The sequence below is a fragment of the Heteronotia binoei genome, chromosome 1, assembly GCF_032191835.1.
Source record: "Heteronotia binoei isolate CCM8104 ecotype False Entrance Well chromosome 1, APGP_CSIRO_Hbin_v1, whole genome shotgun sequence".
In the NCBI taxonomy this organism is placed as follows: Eukaryota; Metazoa; Chordata; class Lepidosauria; order Squamata; family Gekkonidae; genus Heteronotia; species Heteronotia binoei.
In genome coordinates this window covers 58,513,454-58,536,021 of record NC_083223.1, presented here as the reverse complement: position 1 = coordinate 58,536,021, position 22,568 = coordinate 58,513,454, and the positions used below count along the sequence as shown (strand labels likewise).

Here is a 22,568-nt window from a genome sequence, read left to right as displayed (position 1 = left end):
TAGTCACACACAATGTCAGCTGCATGTATTGAGGCAACTGAGTGTAGTTCAGTCTCCTCTTATATGCAGCTAGATTGCCAAAATTGTAGTGACTGTAGTTCATCTACGATAGCTCTATTTTTGCTAGGAAAGAACACAAGAAGGCTTTAATTTAATTGCTAGTTAAATTAAAAACGTGACTAGCTCCCTGACAAAATCTAATAGACTACTCCTCTTTCCTGGTGTCATTATAGACACTCAGGCACTCCGGAGAAAATATTTAGGCACTGGTTGTGTTGGCTTTGGTCTTGTTCCTCTGTTGCTAAGATCTTTGCCACATGGTTTTGTTTTGTTTTTTGGTCAGTTCTGGCCTGATACTGCTTCAGTTTATCCTGTGATTTCCATATGCATTTTTGTGCCTTTAGATTTTGCTTCAGGGGGGTTTTTTAGTTCCCCCAAGCCTATTCTGAGTTGGCTTTTCCCACATGTTTATGTAGGTTTCCTTTGTCCCACCCACTCCTACCCAATTCTAGCCCACTTTTCAATGGTTGGACTGTTGTAATCAAACCACTCCTTCCCCTTTTCCTGGAGATGACTGGTTTTCTTTTCTTTTTTTAAAGGGACTAAAATATTGATATATTGTTAGAATGTTGTACAATAGGCTTAGCAGATACTTTGAATTCTCACTTTTGTAAGCCAAAATGCTCTCAAAACGAGGTTGGGGAATTGTCAGGTGGGCACCTGGCTCACTCAGGATCTTTTTACCTGTGTATGCAGGATTCCACATCCAGAAAAGTAATGCTTAAAATATTAGGGACTCTAATTAAGTAAAACAATTAAAATTTATTAAGAAAAATATAGGCTTCCATACAAATCTAATCTAATCTAATCTAATAGAATTTATTGTCATTGTTCTCAACAAAAAGAGAGCAACGAAATGAGGTGCTCTTCCACAAACATACCAACACATCAAACACACATATTCATAAACCATTTAAATACATCTAAAACCATTAAACCATTTAAACCATTAAAACCATCTAAATACATCTAAAACGGATAAACATTCATAAAACCATTAAAACCATTTAAACCATTAAATAAACATTCATAAAACCATTAAAACCATTTAAACCATTAAATACATCTAAAACAGATAATCCTTCATAACCCTGCATTTAACCTAACCACAGCACTTGGATAGAAACTGTCCTTAAATCTGTTTGTCCTAGCCTTCAACACTCTATATCGTCTACCTGACGGTAAGATCTCAAAAAGCAAATGGCCCAGATGTGTATGGTCCCTTAGGATCATTTGTATCTTCCTTTTACATGCCATATTATACAGATCCACCAATGAGGGGAGAGAATATCCACAAATCTTTTGTGCTCTTCTCGTCACTCTTTGGAGCACCCTTCTCTCTGCTTCCGTGCAGCTCCCAAACCACGCGCAGAGGCAATAAGATAAAATGCTCTCAATGGAACTACGATAAAAGGCAACCAGCAGACTCCCTGACAGTTGTAGTGATCTTAAGAGTCTTAAGTAGTATAGTCGTTGCTGGGCCTTTTTCTCTAGAGCTAAAGTATTTGCCCCCCATGTTAGATCCTGTTTCATGGTAATTCCCAGAAACTTCCATTCTGTCACCTGTTCTACCATAACACCATCAATAAACAACGGCTGGGTGTCCAAACTACTCTTCCTGTAATCCACTATAATTTCCTTCGTCTTAGTTATATTTAAAATAAGATTATTTACTTTACACCAAAGGGACAGCTGTTGAACTTCCCTCCTGTACGCAGACTCATCATCCTCAGAGATGAGCCCTACCAAGATACAATACTCATCAAATCATTCATACAGTCCTAGGAAATATAGATAGAGAGATAGGGGAACACATGGGTAGACAAACAGGGTGATATTTACCTATCGTAGTCTTCAAGGAAGGCTCCAATGGTGATGAGCGAGGAAGTGGGAGAGGGGACCCGAAACTTGGCCTTAGAATCGGGGATGGATCTATGCAGCGGAAACTGGGATACTGATAGAAGCACACCTGTGGGTAGCTAGTCCACAGATTATAAGGACTCTCTTAAGCTTTCAGGGAATGGGAGGTATGAGGGAGGAGGAAGGTGGTCAGCTGGTGCATGAACTCACGGAAAGGGGAGGCTTCGCAGTGACCATAAGGGCTGGACTACTATGATAGCCAATGGGAAGTTCATTGGTGTCACCTAATTGGGTGCTTGCTCTTGTCCAATGGACTGTCCTGGATCCTGGAAACCTGAGTGAACTTTCAGGTTGAAATGGACCAGGGGGAGGCTCCAAAGTGACAGTTGGGGAGAAGAATGGAAAGATTACTTGGGTGGGGAGATACTTAGGACTATTGGACTTGTCTAAAAGGGTGACAATAGAGAGTCAAATCACGGCCTAGGTAACACCCAGTCTATACAAAGGAACTTGGCTCTGGCTGAAAATGGCCTCCCTCTTCTTCTGTCTTCTTCTGGGCACCAGTCTTTGTCTAGAGTTCCGTTAAACAAAGAAAGTGGCGGTTGGACGATTTAACCATTCCTGAGGTAGGTGGGTTGCTTGTAGGCCAAAGGTGACATCTGGTGTGTACATGAGCCGTCCGCTTCGCTGGAATGGAGTCAAGCCTGGTAGGAAGATGGCTGCATGTGGTGTTAGCCCTCCACGGTGGATTCCATGGTCAGAACTTCAAAACCGTTCGCCTGGATAGCTCCTGGCGGCGCAGTTTCCTCTGCTCCAATGCTGGGGATGGCTGTCATGCGGAACGACGGGAAACCATCCGTTATCCTAGTGGACACTGTTATACTGGTTTAGAGTGTCTTAGTAGCATCATGGCTGCTTGTACTGCATAAGTCCCTTTTGGCCCTGGATAGGTTTACCCACACTCTCTGGCCAGACGTGTGCGAGTCACTTCTCCAGATGCTCTGGCAACCAAGCTGGTAATCACGATGTTCTGTAAGGGGGCTTTTCCTCACAATTTCTTTTTTTAAAAAAATAGGAACTCTCTAGTCTCCTCTCTCACAGTGATATGCCTTTTTCCTTATATCTCCACAATGGAAGGAGTGAGACTTTTTTTAAAAAAGGAAGTTGGGAATTCAGGGATCATGCTAAGCCTATTGTTACAATACTGTAACAATATTTTTATATTTTAGTGCCTTTTATTTTTAAAAAAGTAGTGCTATGACACCCTCCATGACATGAATGATAACAACACTGTCCCTTAAAAATCCTCATTATTAAAGGCATGTGCAGAAGAAAATAAGCTAATTCCATAACTGAAAATCTAGAGGGAGGGCAAAAGTGTGGAACAACTCTCCCCAAACCAATTCCAATGCTTGTGGATCAACTGCCGAGGAAATCAGCAGTTAAGTTGAGTATGCAGAAGAGCCCTATGTATTACATTCAGAGGAACTTTGAACAATTTTGAATTTAATAGTGGTCATGTGCTCTTAACATAAACTGCTTCACTTCCAAGTGGCACTCCTGAAACATCTAAGTAACTATAGATTCTTATTACTGCCTAAATATTGCATGATATTGCATATTATTGCTTGTTCCATCTTAAACAAACTGACCTCTGGCTGGTTTTGTTGTATTAACAGTCACCTGTTTCATTAAATGGATACTGTCTTCTGTGTTTTGAATAAGGTTAGTCTTTAACCTGATTCTGCAAAAGCGAGAGGAAGAGTGCTTTCACACGGAAACTGTTTGCAAGTGGATTTTGCTGTTCTTACACAGTAAAAATCTAGTTGCAAAGTGTGATATTTCATGTGCATGGACGCACCCAAAGAGGAAAAGAGAGAATTAAAAGATACTTATTTGTTTGCTTAAACATTTATATCCCACCTTGCTATGTTCAAAGCAAGCTTCCACTATTCTACTGCATCCCTTTAAAAATGGTTCAACTTTATGATAGTGGATAATCATAGCAAATCCCAGAAGCATGAATGAAGTGGAACTCCATACTCATGGAAATGTAGAGTTTGGGCAGCAGAAATGAAGAGAGGGGGCAGACTTGCCAGTGTCGCCGCTTAAAAATAACAGTGCAAACTTAACCATTAGCACCCTTCTAAATCCATTACAGTCAAAGGGTTTAGAAGGATATAACTCTGTTTAGGATAGCACTGTAAATCACCTTGGAGAAGGTTTCAACTTTTTATTTTGCTTTTTCTCTATAAACTTTTTCAAAAAGTGCTAAATCCACTGAAGGAAAGCTATATGATGAAATGGCTTAGACACATTTTAATAAGAAGACATAACCTTGAAAGCTTTTCAGGTTGAAATCTTCATTATCATACAAACAACTATATTTGAGGCCTCAGAGATTTAATAAATACATGATAAAATACAGCTTTTAAAATGTGTACAAAGTTGTATTTTTGTATGCTGAGGATAGCAGAGATTTAATAGTTCTTTTTAGCATCCTAAATGTTGTTAACAGCCATTGATGTCCCCTTTTTTTGCTGCATTAACACTTTATGACTTCCCTGAACACAGTCCTGTGTTCTACCTCAGCCCGAGTCATCAAAACGTGTGTAAATTTTTGAGCCTCCGCAATGAAGGAACTCAGTCTATTTTTAAACAATATAACTGGGCTCCATTGTTTACTATTGTTTCTTCAATGTGAATTAAGTGCTTGGTATCCATTAATAAGACATCTAATTTTATGAACATGATTGTGAATTTGCTGCCTGCCAGCAGCCAAACAATTGCGCTTTTTCATTTTAATGCCTGTATTTTTTTGATCAGGGAACATGTTTCTTAATCAAACAAAAACATTTTATGTGCTTTCTTTGCTATAAAAAAGACAGAAGATTCTTGAATTTTAAGTATTTATTTATGACAAAGTCTCAATTACGCAAGATATAATAATAATAATAATAATAAATTTTATTTCTATCCCGCCCTCCCCACCTTAGCGGGCTCAGGGCGGCTAACAGCGTATTACAAAACATACAGTGATATTATAAAAACATTTAAATCCAACAATATAAAACATCAACAATGAAACTACTAACATTAAAAACCAGTTCAATGATATAATTATTCTGCGGTGTGATGTTAATAGTTTCTCAATTATTTCATAAATAATCAAAATAAATTATTACGATCTTCCTACTTGGAGTTCTGTGATCATGAGAAGTTTGTTCAGTGTAGCCTTGTTTGTTCAGTATAGCCTTTCCTGTGGTAAGTCTCCATTATGAAATTTATTGCCCATCCTAGTCAGATGGAGGCCACTCAAATTCCCCAAAAGTGGTTCCTCAACTGAAAGTGACCCAGACCTAAAATGTCTAATGCCTTACTTGTAACTGTTCAAATTGAAAGCTGTCAAAGGACTGGTATCACAGTGACAGAAAAGCATGCCCTCATTCAAGCGCCTCATGACCAAATATAATTGGAGTACCATCACTGGGGAAAGCTCTGAACAAGATCCTAGTTCAATCTCCACCCCCTCTGGGCATAAAATGGAACATCCTATATGCAGTGTCCTGTCCATATAAAATTGTGCTTCATAGGCAAACCCAGAAACTCAAAGTCAGAAGGGTGAACCAGTAGGTGGTAGAAAACAGAATTAATATCACGCTTGGTCAGCTTTGCACCCAGACCTCAGCACTGCACAACACATACAGCTGGATCAAACGATGCGTAACAGACTGAACATAAGTGCTGAAGTATCACATCATTCACTGACTCATCCCAGAATAGGATAAGTGATACATGAGGTGATATTCCCCATGGGCTTTCTTAGGCACAACACAAAACAGAGATATGCATAAATTAGGCACCGGCGGAGAAATGAAAGGCTCCCAAACGCTTCCTTCTTTAAACTCTTTCTCAATCTTCACCCTAATGACCTGCTCCATTCCTCTGAGTGCAGATTGTCACCCCAAAAGGGCTTCCTCAGGCCCTGACATGGGATACAAAAACCATGAGTAAAACCTTCCAATAAGTATAAACTATCTAAGTGCTTGAGCTCCTACAGCTTAATCGGACTTCGTACCTTGTCCAGGAGTTGGGTTGACACTCCCTTCCACCTGATCACTTACCACCTGGTTGTTCCTTGAACCCAGTCTTGGGTTTCACACTGGGGCATGCTCCAACCACATGGGAACCTGCACACAAGGGGCACTCATGAAGCAACCTGCAGGTCCAATGACCACTTGCCCCTTGGGAGGTGAACTACCAGCAAAGCTGGCATTGTTCAACTGCCTGCCCCACCTGGGCACAGGTGCCTGAACTACTGGGGAGCTGGTGAATAATGTGCCCACTATCAGACTGATCATACCACCATTATGTCTTGCTGGCAACATAACCTGCCTCCTAGACCCATGGCCATCATGGCTAGTGAATACCAATGGTGATGAAATATGGGCTCCCCTGGCAGATAATATCAACTTGTCTCTGATTTCATGGACCTTCCCAGGGGCTTTAAAGGAGGCAGTGGTAAGACTTTCTTTAAAAATCTCCACAAGCCACCTTTGCAGGGGCTAGAGCTTCACTTGCCTGCTGGTCAAAAGCCTACAGCCTCTCTAGGATGCCCTGCATTCCCTGTCTCTTTCCTCATCCAAAGAAAGAGCAGGTACCAACTTCTTAGTGACAGCTCATGAGGTTGGCTGCTTATCCTTTGAGCACCCTTGCCCCTTCTTTGGTGCCAGGACTCCTGCCCAAAGCAAAAGGAAACTAGGACTCGACTATGAGAAAGTGCCCTGTAGGATAAGTCTCCTACCAGTCCAGCAAGCAGGGTAGGGCCCACTCAGTGTTAGGCCAAACTATGCTCAGTCAGCTAGCCTAAGCTGCAACACCGCCCCAGGGACCTCATTCTCCAAGTAGAAAAGGGGGTGTTGTGCCCAAATGGATGCTGCTGTTGGCCTAGATCAAAGGCCCAAGCCAACCTGGTCACCTTAACTGCCATGCAAAAGCCCTAACAGCATCTCCCCCCAACCCAGGGCAAAGACAGGCCCTATTGACTCAAGGCCCTGCCACAGGCCTCCCCCCCTGCCCTTGCTGTTTGACCACCCTACTTGGGGGGGAGGGGGAGTCCCAATGTCCTTAGGGCTGAAAAACTGTCTCAATGGGCCTTGATGGCCCAGTTCCCTGATGAGGTAACTATGTGCCCTAATGGTCCAGGCCCTTTAGCACTACCAGAAGTCCACTGTCACAGCCACCATTTCTGCCACCTCACCACCACCATTCCAAAATGGAGGCTGCAGCCCAGTCTCCTCCACCAACACTTAGAACTCCCCCCTTCTCAGAGTCTGAACTCATGGCAAAAGGGGAAGGGCAGTGGCAGAGCCATCCTATTATCATTGTCAGCTCCACCCATACCATCAGCCATTGATGCATCTTCCTCCTTCCAAGCAAGTCAAAGCAGCCCCCACCCACAGTTGCCTCAGAGGCTTTGAGGCAGGAGGAGCTGGCTTCCTTGTGAACCTTGTTGGCTATGTCAGAGTTTCAAGTCTAAGCAATCAGTGAGTGTCATATTTTGACATTTTTATTTCAGCTTTTCTTTTTCCCCTTGTCATATTTAGCTTGATTGTAACCAGTACGAAATTTCTCCTTTGCTCCTCTCACTTTGCAAAGGAGAAAATGTAGTGTATCACTTCATACTACCTGTGAGCCAGTGATATTTTAATGCAACCCTATATCACAAAGCTCCCTGTTAGTAGAAAAATAGCACAATAAATAGGCCTGGAGTTCTCCCAAAATTGCAACTGATCTCCAGATCGCAGAGATCCATTGCCTGGCAGCTTTGGATGGTGGATTCCATGGCATCACATCTCTTCCCAACCTCTGCCCCCTTCGGCACCCTCCCCCACCAAATCTCCAGGAATTTTTCAGGGTAGAGGGGACAGTCTTCCTCCCAAACCAGGTAGTTTAGGTGAAAATGGTTTAAATAATATTTCTTACCTACAGTCTGAAGTGATATAGTCAATTTAATTCTGCTGCAGTGGGTGATCAGACGAAAGACAAAGTTCTATTTTCTTCAATGTGATTGATGCAGCTACTGCACAGGCTTGCTGGCTTTATTTCCCTTGTTTTATTTGTTCACCACTTCATGCTCTGAACTGTCAGCGCATTTTACAAGTCAAAATAAATAAATGAATATAGAAACACAGACATTCTGTTAACACACTGTTTATTTATTTTGAAGATCGACATGGTTCTTATGTCTACATGTTAGGAGGGGGCATTGCTAGCATTGGAGAGTAAAATGTTACCAGGGGCAATCCTAATGCTGGAAAGTTCTTATTGTTCCTGGGACTATTTTAAAATGCTGATAATAAGTATGGGAAAAAAATTGGGTGCTAAATAATATAGATCTCAAATTACTTCAACAGGAGCTCAGTGTGGCATGTGATCAGTTTTATTTTTCTCTTCCCTCTTTTGTGTTTTGTGACAGCTGCATGTGGTGGAAATCTTACAGGCCCGGCAGGTGTTATTTTATCACCAAACTACCCACAGCCGTATCCTCCTGGGAAGGAATGTGACTGGAGAATAAAAGTAAACCCTGATTTTGTCATTGCCTTGATATTCAAAAGGTACCATTTCTCAAGCCATGCTTTTTTTTAACAGAAGCATATTGGGTTTTTTTTTTAAATGTCACATTTAAAAATTACATCTTTTATCGCTTCATGGCATTCCTAATTACATTTTTTCCTGCTATATGAAGACATACAAGCAGATAAGAATATAAGAAAAAGCTTTGTTGGATCATCCATCTAGGGCAACATTCTGTTTCTGACCAAATGCCCATATGCAAGCCATGAAACTTAAAGGCCTTCTCTCTTGTTTGCACCCAGCATCTGACTAAATGTAGAAGTTATCTTTCACTTTCTGACTAAATAGATTTTTGAAAAATCTTCATTCCATTTTCTAACAATCCTCAATGTGAAATTTGCCTTTTCCGTGCCACTGCACACTAAGTTTACATTTCTCCATAGAATTATCTCCATGAACTTAGATTCCATTTCTGGCTAGTTAAATGCAGTTTTGAACTCATGGAGCATATGTGGCATTAGGATTTTTTTTTAATTGCTTTGTTTGCTTTAATAAAGTTAAATTAGCAGCTTGACTTTCAGAGTTTGATATCATCTGACAGATAAATTCTTTTACGATATACTTAGAGCAATGTTTTCCAAACTGTTAAAAGCAAGAGCACACGATTCACCCAATATATTTTCTCAGCATACTGTGTTCTTCTCTTTTGGTTGTTCAAGATATGCTTTGGACAGTGATCAGGCCCGTAGCCAGCAAATTCTGGTTGGGGGGGGCATGGAAAAAAATTGGTTGGAGGGCCCCCCTCTGGCAGCCCCCACTATCTCTGTCACCACTTTTCTCCCGGTGGCTCTGGCGGGCCCCCCCTCTGTGCAGCACCTCCCCCTCCCTTCCTTCCACTCACCCACAGAGAGAAACTGTAAAGAGCGGGCTCCGGGGGCTCTTGCAAGGCGCCTCCTGCCCCCGCCAATCACCTGATCAGCTGGAAAAGCAGCTCCGAAACCATTGGTATCTACACTGGCTTTCCAGCATGATCAGCAAGTTCTTTTGTGCCTAGTATGTTTCTGCTCCCTCTTTTAGAACCATATATTCAGAAGAAGGAGACCCATTGGTACTATATAAGACCTCACCACTCTTCACACAGCAGCTCAGTTTTCCATGACTTACTTAAGCCCCTTTTGTATGGTATGCAATCAAAAAATCACTATCTTAGTTAAAATATAAAAAGTGGCTTGTCACTAAGACTTGCTCCATAAATTGTTGGGCAGTAATAGCACATGAAAGACAATAGAATTCTTGCTAATTTTCCTACTCATCTAGAATCATAGTTGACACATCTATAGCTGGTCCAGGAATGTAGCTAGAAAATTTTGCGTGACAGGACATTAGGAAATCTCTGGGGCAGAGAAGCCGGCGGGGGTGTGTGTGTGTGTGCAGAGAGGCTGCTGACAGAATGGCTCCCCTGCTCACAGCCCTCATGACTCTAATGACTTGCTTGTCTACATGAGTCCAAGGGGGGGGGGATCTCTGACTCCCTCTCTTTTGCATTTTGCAATTCTATTTTATTTTGCATTAAAAAACAACAACTATTCTCTGCCTGGAAAAAAGAAAATTAGACTGAAGCTTCCCTGGCTATGCCTGGGGTCATTTTGGAAACCCCACACATATTTTACATTTTTAATTTTGGGTTTTTTATTTTTCTGTGGGGGCAGCAGTTATACATGTGGATATTGCCCCAAATCCCCCCCTCTCCCATGGCTACGGGCCTGCCTGGATCCTTTTTTTTTTTAGTTCTATGCCACTGTATACTTTATGTATGCTTCTGTAGTTGGTGATCAGTTGTTCTGTGATGTTTCAGCCTCCCATTATGTTTTGTTTTTTTTAAATCTGAGAGGTTTACTAAAAAGTTAGAGCAGTCTTTTTGGATGTCTAAAATAATGTAAAAACTACACTAGCAGATTCAGAACGACATCAACTAATAGAAAAAAAACTCTAAATGGTGCAAGCCAATATTTATTTGCAAAATTTTCAGAAATCCTGATGCCTTTTGAACACAAAAAAATGTGCTTCAAGGTATTACCCCCCCCCTTATCTAGAAAATTATAGGGAGAGTATTTTTCTAATGCTCCACAATGTGTCATTTATTGATTTATGCAGCTGAAAAGTGCTGAAACTTTTAAACTATATATTAGTTTAGATCCAGTGGAGAGTTTCCATAGATGGCAGAACTCAAGTTTCTCACCTCCCCTCTGCTACACTTCCAAATGCTCCCCCATAGTTGCTGCTGGGGAACAGGGAACCTCCAGGAACAGCATTTCAGGGGAAATTTCAGGCTGCAGAAGAAGGGAGGAGAGAAAGGCTGCAATCTGCTGATAGAAATCCATTCATCCATGGAAACACTTCACTGGATAAAACTCACTGTCTTTTGTGGTCTTTTGTTACAACCATGTGGCATTTAGATTACCCCCAAACAAATATTGGGAGAGAATGGAGAAATCACATCAAAATCATAGCAAATATTGAGAGAATCCAGAAAAGGTGTCCATAGGGAACATTGTAAGAAATCTGTTACCATTCACTGCCTGTCCAGGGGTGGAGGCAGGACACACTCTGCCAGATACCTCTCCATGGACTTGTTGAAGTAAATAAGAATGTTGGCATACAGAGCAATTCCAGCTGCATATCAGAGCTCTTGGGTTGGAGTTGCCCAACTTTTAAATGTATGCCTGAAAAACACTGAGGACTTTACAGCTAGATTCAAGTCCAGCAGCACCTTAGAGACCCACAAGATTTTCAGAGTATAAGCTTTTAGGAGTCAAAGCTTGCTTCATCAGACCAGGGACCTTAGAAGTCTCATGATATGATAGCTTAAGACAGAAAAAAAGAACATTAGCACATCATTGTGTGACAACTGAAAATGAATTACAGAAAGATTTCACAATATGCTGGTATTTTAGCTTCTGGAATGAAAGAATGCTTTATTATACAGCACATTACAAATGTTAGAAGAAAAATACCTTTAGAACACTGATGACATAAATGCATTTGTTCAAGAAAGAGCTATCTTATTTTCTTGGTTCTCTGTTTTAGCTTCAACATGGAACCCAGCTACGATTTTTTACATATTTATGAAGGAGAAGACTCCAACAGTCCTCTAATTGGCAGTTTTCAAGGCTCCCAGGCTCCAGAAAGAATAGAGAGCAGTGGTAATAGCCTGTTTCTGGCATTTCGTAGTGATGCTTCTGTTGGCATGTCAGGATTTGCCATTGAATATAAAGGTAAATTTATTATAATATATATCATTGCATTGAAATATAAAAAACCCCCACATCTTTTATCTATTCATTGTTGAAATAAAGTTTTGACTTTGAAGTACTATCCCAGGTGTTCTGCATTGTTAGTTAACGTTGGCTCAAAGAATTAGTTTATTCCACTAAAAAGCAGGGACTTAGTATTATTAGTGTTAGTAAACAAATAAAGGAAGAAATGCTGATGGCTACTGGTATATCTGTAATAAAGATTTAAAAATAGGGTTAGTATATTCTATGTGGCTCTTACGTTAAGCAAGTTTGGCCACCCCTAATATTTTAGTGCCCAGAAATTGATTGCATAAGATCTTGCATAAGCAGAAACATAAGTGGGGATACAGTATGTCTGACCTAACATTTCCCCTATCCAGTAAGATAAAATTGTCATAGTTTCTACCTCTCACCTAATGGATCCTTCCTGCCAAAGTTTCAAGCAGATGAGATAAATCATTCCCTTTAATCATCTAAAATTCTCACTCATCAAGGGCAAGGATTTGTTCATTAGCCCAATAAGGTAGCATGGATACCAGATGGATGCCAATAATAACAAATATATCATTGGGCAGTAGGGGTGCCAGATCTGGGTTAAAAAATACCTGGAGACTTTGGCAGTGGATCTGGGAAAAAGAGGGTTTGAGAAGGAGAGGACTCTCAACATGGTACAATGTCATAGAGTCTACCCTTCATAGCACCATTTTCTCCAGGGGAGATTATCTCTGCCAGTTGGAGAGCACCTGGAGACTCCTTTGTAAAACTCCCAGATCAAGAGCAGATTTCAATAATATTTAGACTAGAACAAATAGTTTGCATTTTTAAAAACATGCAACAACATCCTCTGAGTTCTTCGTGCACCCATATGCCAGTGGATGATCTAATGGATCATCATTAGATTTTAACTGATCTTCCAACAACTTTAGATCTTAACTGATCTTCCAACAACTTTAGATCTTAACTGATCTTCCAACAACTTAACTGAAAATAAAATTTCCATGGAGCCTACAGTTATTATAAAGAAAGATAGTGTGAAATCAAATCTTGTTATCTCTTCAGAGGATCCAATATTTAATGTAGTACAAGATGACATGTCACCCACAGCCCCTGATGGCATTATAGGCAAGAATCGGCAGGACATGTCAACAAAGTGACGATCAGCATACCACTGTACAAGTGCTCCCCAAAAAGATCTGGAAATTGCTTCCTGGAACTTGGCTGGTTGGAATCAGAATATTACCCAAGATCCTACACTTTTCTACCATCACTATGATATTTTATTCCTCCAGGAAACTTGGACTGATAAAAAAACTTGAGATGGATGGATATGAAGCCTTTTGTCAGAATGCTAGAAAGGGAGAAGGGACTGGAAGGCTAAAAAGCGGTCTTGGTATTCTAGTGTCAACCTCTCTTCATGTTAAGTCTAAACCTCTGCTTCATTTGGAGAATTTGGCCATGACTATTGATATGCATATAGAAGAAGAACACTTATTCTGGTCAATGTTTATATTCCTCCTTGTTTGACAAATCCAGTTTCATCTACTGTATGGGCCTGGCTTGACAATTATTTACAAGATTTATATATAAAAAACAAAGCATATACATTTATAATCAGGGGTGACTTCAATGCCAGCAGGTCATAATGACCAACCAATTTGTGGCAAATATACCAAGATTTCTACACTCCCAGAGGATGATTTATTTCATACCCAATATGCATGACACTCTAAGGATGGTAAAGTCAGCTTTGCTGGTAGATGTTTATACGCCATGGCCGCAAGATCTAATCTCCAAATTCTGAATGGGGCTACAAAAGGAGATTTCCCAGGGGCTTTACATTCACAGTGGGGACCAAAAATAGTACCATCAATTACTTCTTGGTTAATACAGCTACCTTTCCACTAGTAAGAAACCTACACATCCTACCTGCTTTTGCAAGTGACCACTATCCTTTATGTCTACATCTCTCTTTTCCAATCCATGAAACTTATCTTAAAACTCAAACAGGGCTGCACATCCTACCAACCACACAAGTAGGTCGTCGTGTCAAGTGGACACCACAACTGGAACAAAGATTGAGGAACTGTCTAGAAGGAGACAATAGTTTGGCAGATAGAATGGCTATTTTAAACTGCACTACAATTGAGAATCTGATTACCCCTTATACTAATCTAATTGAAATAATCAAGCCTTTCCTTACTGTGTGAAGGAATAGACCAAATTTGACTTTGAGACAGCCATCCAAAACATGGTTTGATGAAGAATGTAAATCTGCCAAAAAAAGCATGTAGCACTGCTTTTCATACCTATAGACACTTGCTGTCATCTGAAAATCAAGTCTTACTGAAAGATTATACTGACACAAAGAAATTATACAAAACAATTGTGGTGAGAAAAAGGAAAAATTATTTAAAACTTACCTGGGAGAAACTAATTCGATTGGCAAATGAAAAAAAACCCAAAGCCTTTTGGGAAATGATTTCTCAACATTATCGTAACGTTTGTTCCCTGCTAGATACAATAATATCAGCAAACACTTGGGAGTCTTCCTTTGGCAAAATCTACTCAGACAGTTCACTAGCTCAGCAACTACAACCTATCCCCAATCTACTGGAGTGGCCGCCAGTTGCATCTAAAGAAGTAACAACACTTATAAAACAAGTGAAAAAAGGGAAGGCTCCTGGTATTGGTGCTGTACCACCTGACTTTTTGATCAACAATGTAGGTTGGTGGGCACCACTCTTAGCTTTTTTATTTACCTTTATAGACTCCACGGGATATATACCAGAAGACTGGAGGCATTTAGGTAGGAAAACTCCAATGCATGGTTATAGGCAGGATGAGAAGACTTGCCTTGGCAGTAGTATGTGGGAAAAGGATCTAGGGGTCTTAGTGGACCATACACTGAACATGAGTCAACAGTGTGATGCAGTGGCTAAGAAGGCAAATGCAATTTTGGACTGTATTGACAGAAGTATAGTTTCCAGATCATGTGAAGTGATGGTATTGCTTTGCTCTGCTCTGGTTAGATCTCACCTAGAGTATTGCGTTCAGTTTTGGGCAGCACATCTTAAGAAGGATATAGACAAGCTGGAAAAGATCCAGGGGAGGGTGATGAAGATGGTGACGGGTCTGGAAACCAAGTCCTATGAAGAAAGGTTAAAGGAACTGGGCATGTTTAGCCTGGAAAGGAGGCGGCTGAGAGGTTATATGATCAGCATCTTCAAGTACTTGAAGGGCTGTCATGTTGAGGATGATGTGGAATTGTTTTCTGTGGCCCCAGAAGGTAGGACCAGAACCAGTGGGTTGAAATTAAATCAGAAGAGTTTCCAGTTCAGCATTAGGAAGAACTTCCTGATAGAGCAGTTCCTCAGTGGAACAGTCTTCCTCAGGAGGTGGTGGGCTCTCTTTTCTTGAGAGGTTTTTAAACAGTGGCTAGATGGCCATCAGACAGCAATGCAGATTCTGTGAATTTGGGGTAGGTATTTGTGAATTTCCTGCATTGTGCAAGGGGTTGGACTAGATGACCCTGGAGGTTCCTTCCAACTCTATTATTCTATGATTCTAGATCAAATTAACAATAACAATAACAACCAACAACAACAACTATGCATGAGGACTGATAGTAATCTGAGCATTTATGACCCAGTCTCATCTCTGATACTGGTTCTGGCTGGGAAGACAACACTGAAATGTATAGAGTTAAGTAAAGTAAGGCTCAGGAGAAGAAAGTGTTTGACTCCTTTTGTCTGCTTGCTCCATTTTTTAAAAAAAGTAGAGCCCTACACCACTGACATGTGTTCTTGAATAAGTACATAAGGCCCCATCCCATTGCATCTAGTTTGCCCCCAAGTTTAATTAACTAAATAAAGTTGCCTCACTTTTTTTTCCTGGTAGGTCTGATAGGGAGGGAAATTATCATGGCCTATTAAAAGAATATGGTAGATGGTGATTTAATTTATCTATTGTTTTATAGTTCATTTTTAGTGTTGTAAACCACTTTGTGGCCACCTTAGTGAGCAAAGGCAGTCTAGAGATATTTTAAGAAACCAGTGCTTTTTTTGAGCAGGGATGCACAGGATCGCAGTGTCAGGTGGTGTGACCTAATATGTAAATGAGTTCCTGCTGGGCTTTTTCAACAAAAAAGGCGTGTAAGAAACAATAAATTGCATAGATATAATTATATTACTCAACAGAGGGATGAAGTAGTTTCGATTAGTTAATATCTGAATGCATATTTCTGATCATACTTTAAGCCTAAAGACTATGTATTTATAGATGCAGTGGGATAAAAGTATAATTTTACCGAAATCATAATACTAACTTAATCTTTTTTTGTAATTTTTATTTGTTAATCCAATATCCTGGATATCTGCAATTCAATAAAATGCATTTTATATTTATTTGTTTGATGGTTGCATTCCTGCACTCTGTTTGTGTCATATAGAAATAGCAGATACTATTGGGGAAAAGTCCTCTCAAATGGAAATGTCCCACACAATCTAAGTACAAATGGTATACATCTGCTTAATATATTCCAGTAAAGCACACATTTGGGTGCTGGTTATTTGAGGATTGATCTGCATATACTTTGTTTATTTCTCAACAGCTATATCAAATAAGAATCTTACTACTTTATCAGGCAGCTGTTCTAAGCCATTCAGACGATATGTATTTGAATAATACCGTTTATTTTTTCCCCTCTGTAAGCAGGGGTTGTTTTGTAGAAAAATAGGTGGTGGAACTCATTAGCATAACTCATGAGCATATGCCCCCCCCAGCCAAAAGCAACCTCATACAAGAAAGGAGATCCCTGGACGAGCGAGACTTGCTTGGGCTGGCTAGAGATCCAGCCAGCCCAAGCAGGCCTTGCTCACCTGGGGCTCTCCTGGGTTACCCTCCCCCCCATTCAAAAGGCCAACAAGCCACCTGTCACCCAAAATCACATAAGAAGTGGAGAAAGGGTGGTGTGGGCTTTGCCAGGGGTTAATGAGGGCTGCTGGGGGCATGGCAAAGCCCAGGGTGGCTGGCTGGCTGCCCACTTTCTTAATCCAGGGATTGTTATGCAGCTGCACCTACTATTCAATGGACAAGGTAGGTGGGAAGGAAGAGGGGAAACCATCAGAAAGGTTCAGGAGCTGCATTCCTGTGAACTGCTGTTGAATCTGAGGCCTGCCTGTAAGGATACCATGAACCACTTAGATTCCTCTTCTCTGATTTTTTTTTTTGCTTAAATTTGTATCTGTGCTTAGAACTTTTTTTTTTTTGACAGAGCAGATACTTCTGTAGCTTCTTTGTAGAACTACTCTCCTAGTATATCTGAAATATGTAAAATCACCTAAGAGCATGCTTCAAAGAGAACTGGGTTATCTATACAGTTCTGAGGAAAGAAACATTAAAACAATGTCACATTTTAAAAATGTAATCAAGGAGTTCTTATTATTTAAAAAAGTTACTGAAGTGCACTGTTCCTGCAAAATGTTGAATTATTAAATGCATAGATTTGTTTAGCCTCTTAACATTGGAAAAATTAGCATTTAAAAATATTTTGGATGGCCAAGACAAAGAACTGTCAGATGAGCACTTGCCAATCAGAAGATTGGAATGACATTAATAAGTATGTTGAATGTTTTCCTGTAATTGTCTTTAAAATACCTCTGTCTGTATAATCAAATTACTTAAAATGTTTCAGCTATAACCTTGAAAAAAACATAATTTAATGATGCAAATTATGTATCAAACATCAAATGTATTATGCTTATTAATCTTCTAAGTATTATGTATTATTCAAACCCCACTGTGTATAATGGTTTGTTATTTTCTACCAATATAAAAATGGATAATCCACCCAAAGCATAGGAGACAGTGAAATTAAAGCATAGATTTTTGGAATGAAATTCCCCAAGTGCATGGGTGCAGTGTTTCAGTGTCCTTCATAGCTCTTTTCCCTCATACTTTAATGCTAATTAAAGGAAAATACATAATGGAACCAAAATTTAATTTGTATCATATAGGTTAAAGCATTGGCGGTGTATGTGCAGAATTTCCTTTTGCATCTATGAAGATGGTTCTCAGTATGAATTTTTGACAGTGTGTTCATAGGGTAATAGTCACTACATAGTGTCTGTTGTGACTCTTTTTTGGCACAGGGTGCTGAATCCTATAGGTATACCAACAAGGTGTCCCAGATCATGTGACAGCTTTGGGCCAAAGGAGAAGCACTTATTTATTTATTCTGTCTCCACTGTGTAATCACCACTTATTTATTTATATTTATGCAAACATTTTACTTCCTTGTGGAGCTCAAGGTGGCTTACAAAATTGATAAAACACATACATATGATAAAATATATTAAAACATAAAACCAACATTTAAAATCACTACTCAGGACTGCTACTAAACTTAACCAAATGTTGTCCTAAATAAAATCATCTTCAAGTAGCTCTTAAATATTGAAAGTGAAGGGGCAGTGCTCACCTCCATGGGGAGTTTGTGACAAAATTGTGGTGCTACCCCTTTGGTGGGTACCCTCTCTCAGGTACCCACCAAACAAGCTTAATTGATTGATGAGATAGTCAGGAGGGCCTTTCTTTGTGATCTTAATTCCCATGTAGGGAGAAGACAATCCTTCAGATACCCTGACCTCTAGCCATTTAGGGCTTTAAAGGTCAAATACAATACCTTGAATCAGACCCAGAAGTCAATTGGTTGCTAGTGTAAAGCTAGTTTGGTTTAGTGGTTAAGTGCGTGGACTCTTATCTGGGAGACCCAGGTTTGATTCCTCACTCCTCCGCTTGCTGGAGTGACCTCAGGTCAGTCATAACTCTGTCAGAGACTGTTCTGAAAAGAGCAGTTTCTATCAGAGCTCTCACCCCCAGGGTGTCTGTTGTGGGGAGTGGAAGGGAAAGGAGATTGTAAACTACTCTAAGACTCCTTCAGGCAGTGAAGGGTGGGGTATAAATACAATATCTTCTCTTCTTCTAAATGTTATAGGTTCGGAGTCTCATGCACATTATAGCTGGCCCCGACCAGCAGTCTAGCTGCAGCATTCTGCACTAGCTGCAGTCTCCAAATACTCTTCAAGAGTAACCTCAAGTAGAGTGTATTGCAATAGTTCAGTCCAGATATAACTAAGGCATAGATCACTGTGGCCAGATCTGACTGACTCAGGAACAGACGTAATTGATGCACCAGCAAAAGTTCGGCAAAGCATGAAACTTTGTATTAAGCTTCCTTTCAGCTGTGTTCCTGGCACTGACTGGCTGAGGGTTTAAGCTGTGTATGTCCATCTGATGCCAGAATTTTGAGGCAGCATGGAGATAGCATGCATTGCATCCCTTGGACCTATTGATCTGAGGACACGGGAGGTGTCATTTCTACTGCTAACATTTTAACAGGACTCTTTTTCCATCAGTAGGTATCCACTCCTAACCAGATGTCTTCCCTGTTTGGGGTACTTTGGTCATATAGGATCTGATCAGCACTAAAGTAAACATTAGTGTTCACAATTTGTTTTCTGCATGCTATTGTACAAGTACTTGTGGATTTGAACCTTAATATTTTATCTCTCATTGTTTGTTTGTTTTAATTAGAAAAACCAAGAGAAGCTTGTTTTGACCCAGGCAATATAATGAATGGAACTAGAATTGGATCAGATTTTAAACTTGGATCAAGTATTACCTATCAGTGTGATTCTGGCTACAAGATTATTGATCCTTCCACAATCACTTGTGTGATTGGTGTTGATGGAAAACCTGCATGGAACAGAGTTTTACCATCTTGTAATGGTATGTATTGAATCTGAACATTTTCCTTTTCTTTAACTGCAGTACAGAACAAGCCATTTTCTTTTACTGCCCCCTTCTACAGAAACAAGGAAAGAAAAGGTGACATTATGTAAAATAATTCAATTGAAATGTTTAATCTTAACAATTTTATGTATGCCTTGTCATATATTTGTATTATTATCCTAACATGAAGGAGGTGGTAGAAACTGACACTCCTCTGCAATTGGAATTTGTCAGTTTTACATAGGGTTACCTTATGTCTTCTTTTTTAAAAACCTAAAAATATGTCCTCCCGTTGCCTCTTTTTTTGGTGTCCATCCTCTTTTGCACTCTCTCTTTTTTAAAAAAAATGATGAATATGTCATCTTCTTGGGTTGGAAGGTCAGGAATATTCCTAGTAAGTAGCAATTATCACAGCTTAAATAGTAGGGGTATTTAAAATGAGATTTGTCATAGTGGTAACTTGCTTAGTCAGGAAATATACCCTTTTTTTCTTTTTTGTTTTGCTTTTCAAAATATAGTAACCCTAATTGTACAAGAAAACAGAAACATTCTCTAGCAGAATGGGGCAGTAGAGTTCAGAAGAAAGAATGACTTGGTGCGTGGTACTAATTGCCTTTTCATTTTCTCTTTTTTATTTTTCCACTGCTTTTGCGATCATTTAGTTTCAGAATTTCCCTCTGCACATAGGGAAATCTTGAAGCCTAATCATTATAAAAATGCAGTTATCTGAATGTCATGTGGGTTCTGTCAGTCAGTGGCAAACCATATGATGTGACAATGCAGTTTTATCATTTTGCAGAGGAGTCAGGAGGCTGAGATCTCTGCGTGTTTAATAAACATCTATACCATGGAGGCGTTGTCTTTTGAGATTGTGTTGCAGTGAAAGAATGTGGACAAAACCCTCTTCACATAGTTGATGCTTGATGCAGCCCCCTTTTCCCTTTGAAAATTTCTACCAGAAAGTTAGGAGAACCCTGAGAAATAGCATGCGTTTCCAGCATGGGGGTTTGAGTGAGAAGGGAAAACCATCCAGCATATATTGCTTGATTGTTCTTTTTACCATAACCTCCGTAAAGATTTATTTGGCAAGCTTTCTTTTTCCCCAGATTTGTCTATTCTGCCACCCTGTTATTATTTATTGAGTGATACTGAGGGGGTGGTTAGTGAGGCTGTGCCAAAATTTCTGGCTGACATTCTTAAATTTAATTCTGACCATGTTTGAATGCATCTGTAATCTCGGTTTTATTTTGATTTTATCTCCAATGTTTAATTTTTTATATTCTGTGTATTTTTATCTGAATCTATTATGCCATTAAAGGTTTGGTATGGTATGGAGAAGGGAAAACCACCAGAATTTGTTCCCTCTCGTGGCACAAGTTGGAAATATCCTTCCATGCATGAAAGCTTCAGGCTGGATCCAAACTGATATAATTTGTGGATAGATTGCTGCACCTTTGTGGAATTTGGATAAAACTGAATTACAAGGGGGTTTTATGTTTATAAAGATTGTTCTCTTTTTTTTTTAAGCTTTGACCTTAAGAAAACCAGTACCACAGTATCTTAAAAAATATCACACAACTTCTTCAAGAATGGAGAGTATCTTTCAATGCTTTCTTCTCTAGTTTCTACATTTCTCTCAGTTCTTATACACAGTCATACTCATCACAATCTTTTCATTGTTGCTGAATCAGCTTTCATGTTAGAGCTGATGTGATACTCATATTAATAGTAATATAATAATGATGAGATGATGAAAAGGAGGTGATGGTCTGAATACTTTAGCTTAAATAAATATTAATGCTGTTCAAAAATGTCTCATATTTCTCAACGCTAACGGGTGATTTAATTGTGCAAGCCAACATTTACTTGAAGGCTTTTGATTGATCATTATATAATGAAAGCTTAGAAATCTGATATTTTTATTAAGAAAGAAGCCTTCATGTAGAACAAGGAACAAAGTACATTATAAGTGCAACATATTAAATAGAATGTGTTGGTGTAGGAGGTTGAATTTCTATTTGCATATGGAATGAAGAGAGTGTACAAGCAGTGAATCAATAAAGGGCCACAGCTTCATTAATTATTACCAAGAAGAATTTATAACAGATAGTTTGAAACAGTGAACATCTCCCCCTAGCTACTAAACTTTGGATCAGGGAATTGCAATTTCCCCATAGGAGTCCCTGTTCTAGAATCCCTAGCCCTGTGATACTGGTTCAGAAACATCCTTATTCGATGAAATTGCTGAGCAGACAGGTTAAAACGGATAAAAGGAAGTACTTCTTCACCCAAAGGGTGATTAACATGTGGAATTCACTGCCACAGGAGGTGGTGGCGGCCACAAGTATAGCCACCTTCAAGAAGGGTTCAGATAAAAATATGGAGCACAGGTCCATCAGTGGCTATTAGCCACAGTGTATGTGTGTATATAAAATTTTTTGCCACTATGTGACACAGAGTGTTGGACTTGATGGGCCGTTGGCCTGATCCAACATGGCTTCTCTTATGTTCTTATGTTCTTATTACCTTTCATAATCCAATTATGGCATCATGATTTTTCCTTAGCCTTTCATAATCCAGGAGAACTTTTTTTTAAGACAACAGACCCATCACACTATCAGCAATAACATGTTTTACCTCATTCACTTGCAATATGGGATAAATATAAAACTCCTGCCATTGTCAATTTGCATCAAAAAGAGAAAAATCCTACTCAGTTTCCCAGTATATGTCCAGGAACATTCATTTGCATTGTGGAGAGGATCGGTAGTCCAGAAGAAACTCCAGAGAAAACATGCACCTTGGTTTTAAATACTGTAAATCTTGTGCTGTTGCCAGCCTGCAGGGTTGAGAAGCATGGCCTGGCAACTGGTGAAAGATGAGGGAGGCTAGAAGTGAAAGACTAGAGTTTTTGGCAAGTGCAGCTAGAGCATTGCTCCTGGTACAATGATGTGTCATTGCATTGGAGATGATGATCATGTCCCC

The 22,568-nt window shown here is 39.7% G+C and overlaps 1 protein-coding gene across 1 annotated transcript in view; it reads left to right on the top strand.

Annotated features, from left to right (window-relative positions):
- Window positions 1–22,568, top strand: part of CSMD1 (CUB and Sushi multiple domains 1) — a 1,753,937-nt gene that overhangs the window by 1,483,484 nt on the left and 247,885 nt on the right. Inside the window, exons 28-30 of the mRNA XM_060234944.1 lie at window positions 8,399–8,537; window positions 11,584–11,771; window positions 19,386–19,580. Of these exons, the coding sequence (XP_060090927.1) occupies window positions 8,399–8,537; window positions 11,584–11,771; window positions 19,386–19,580 (522 nt within the window). The remainder of the gene's footprint in view (window positions 1–8,398; window positions 8,538–11,583; window positions 11,772–19,385; window positions 19,581–22,568) is intronic.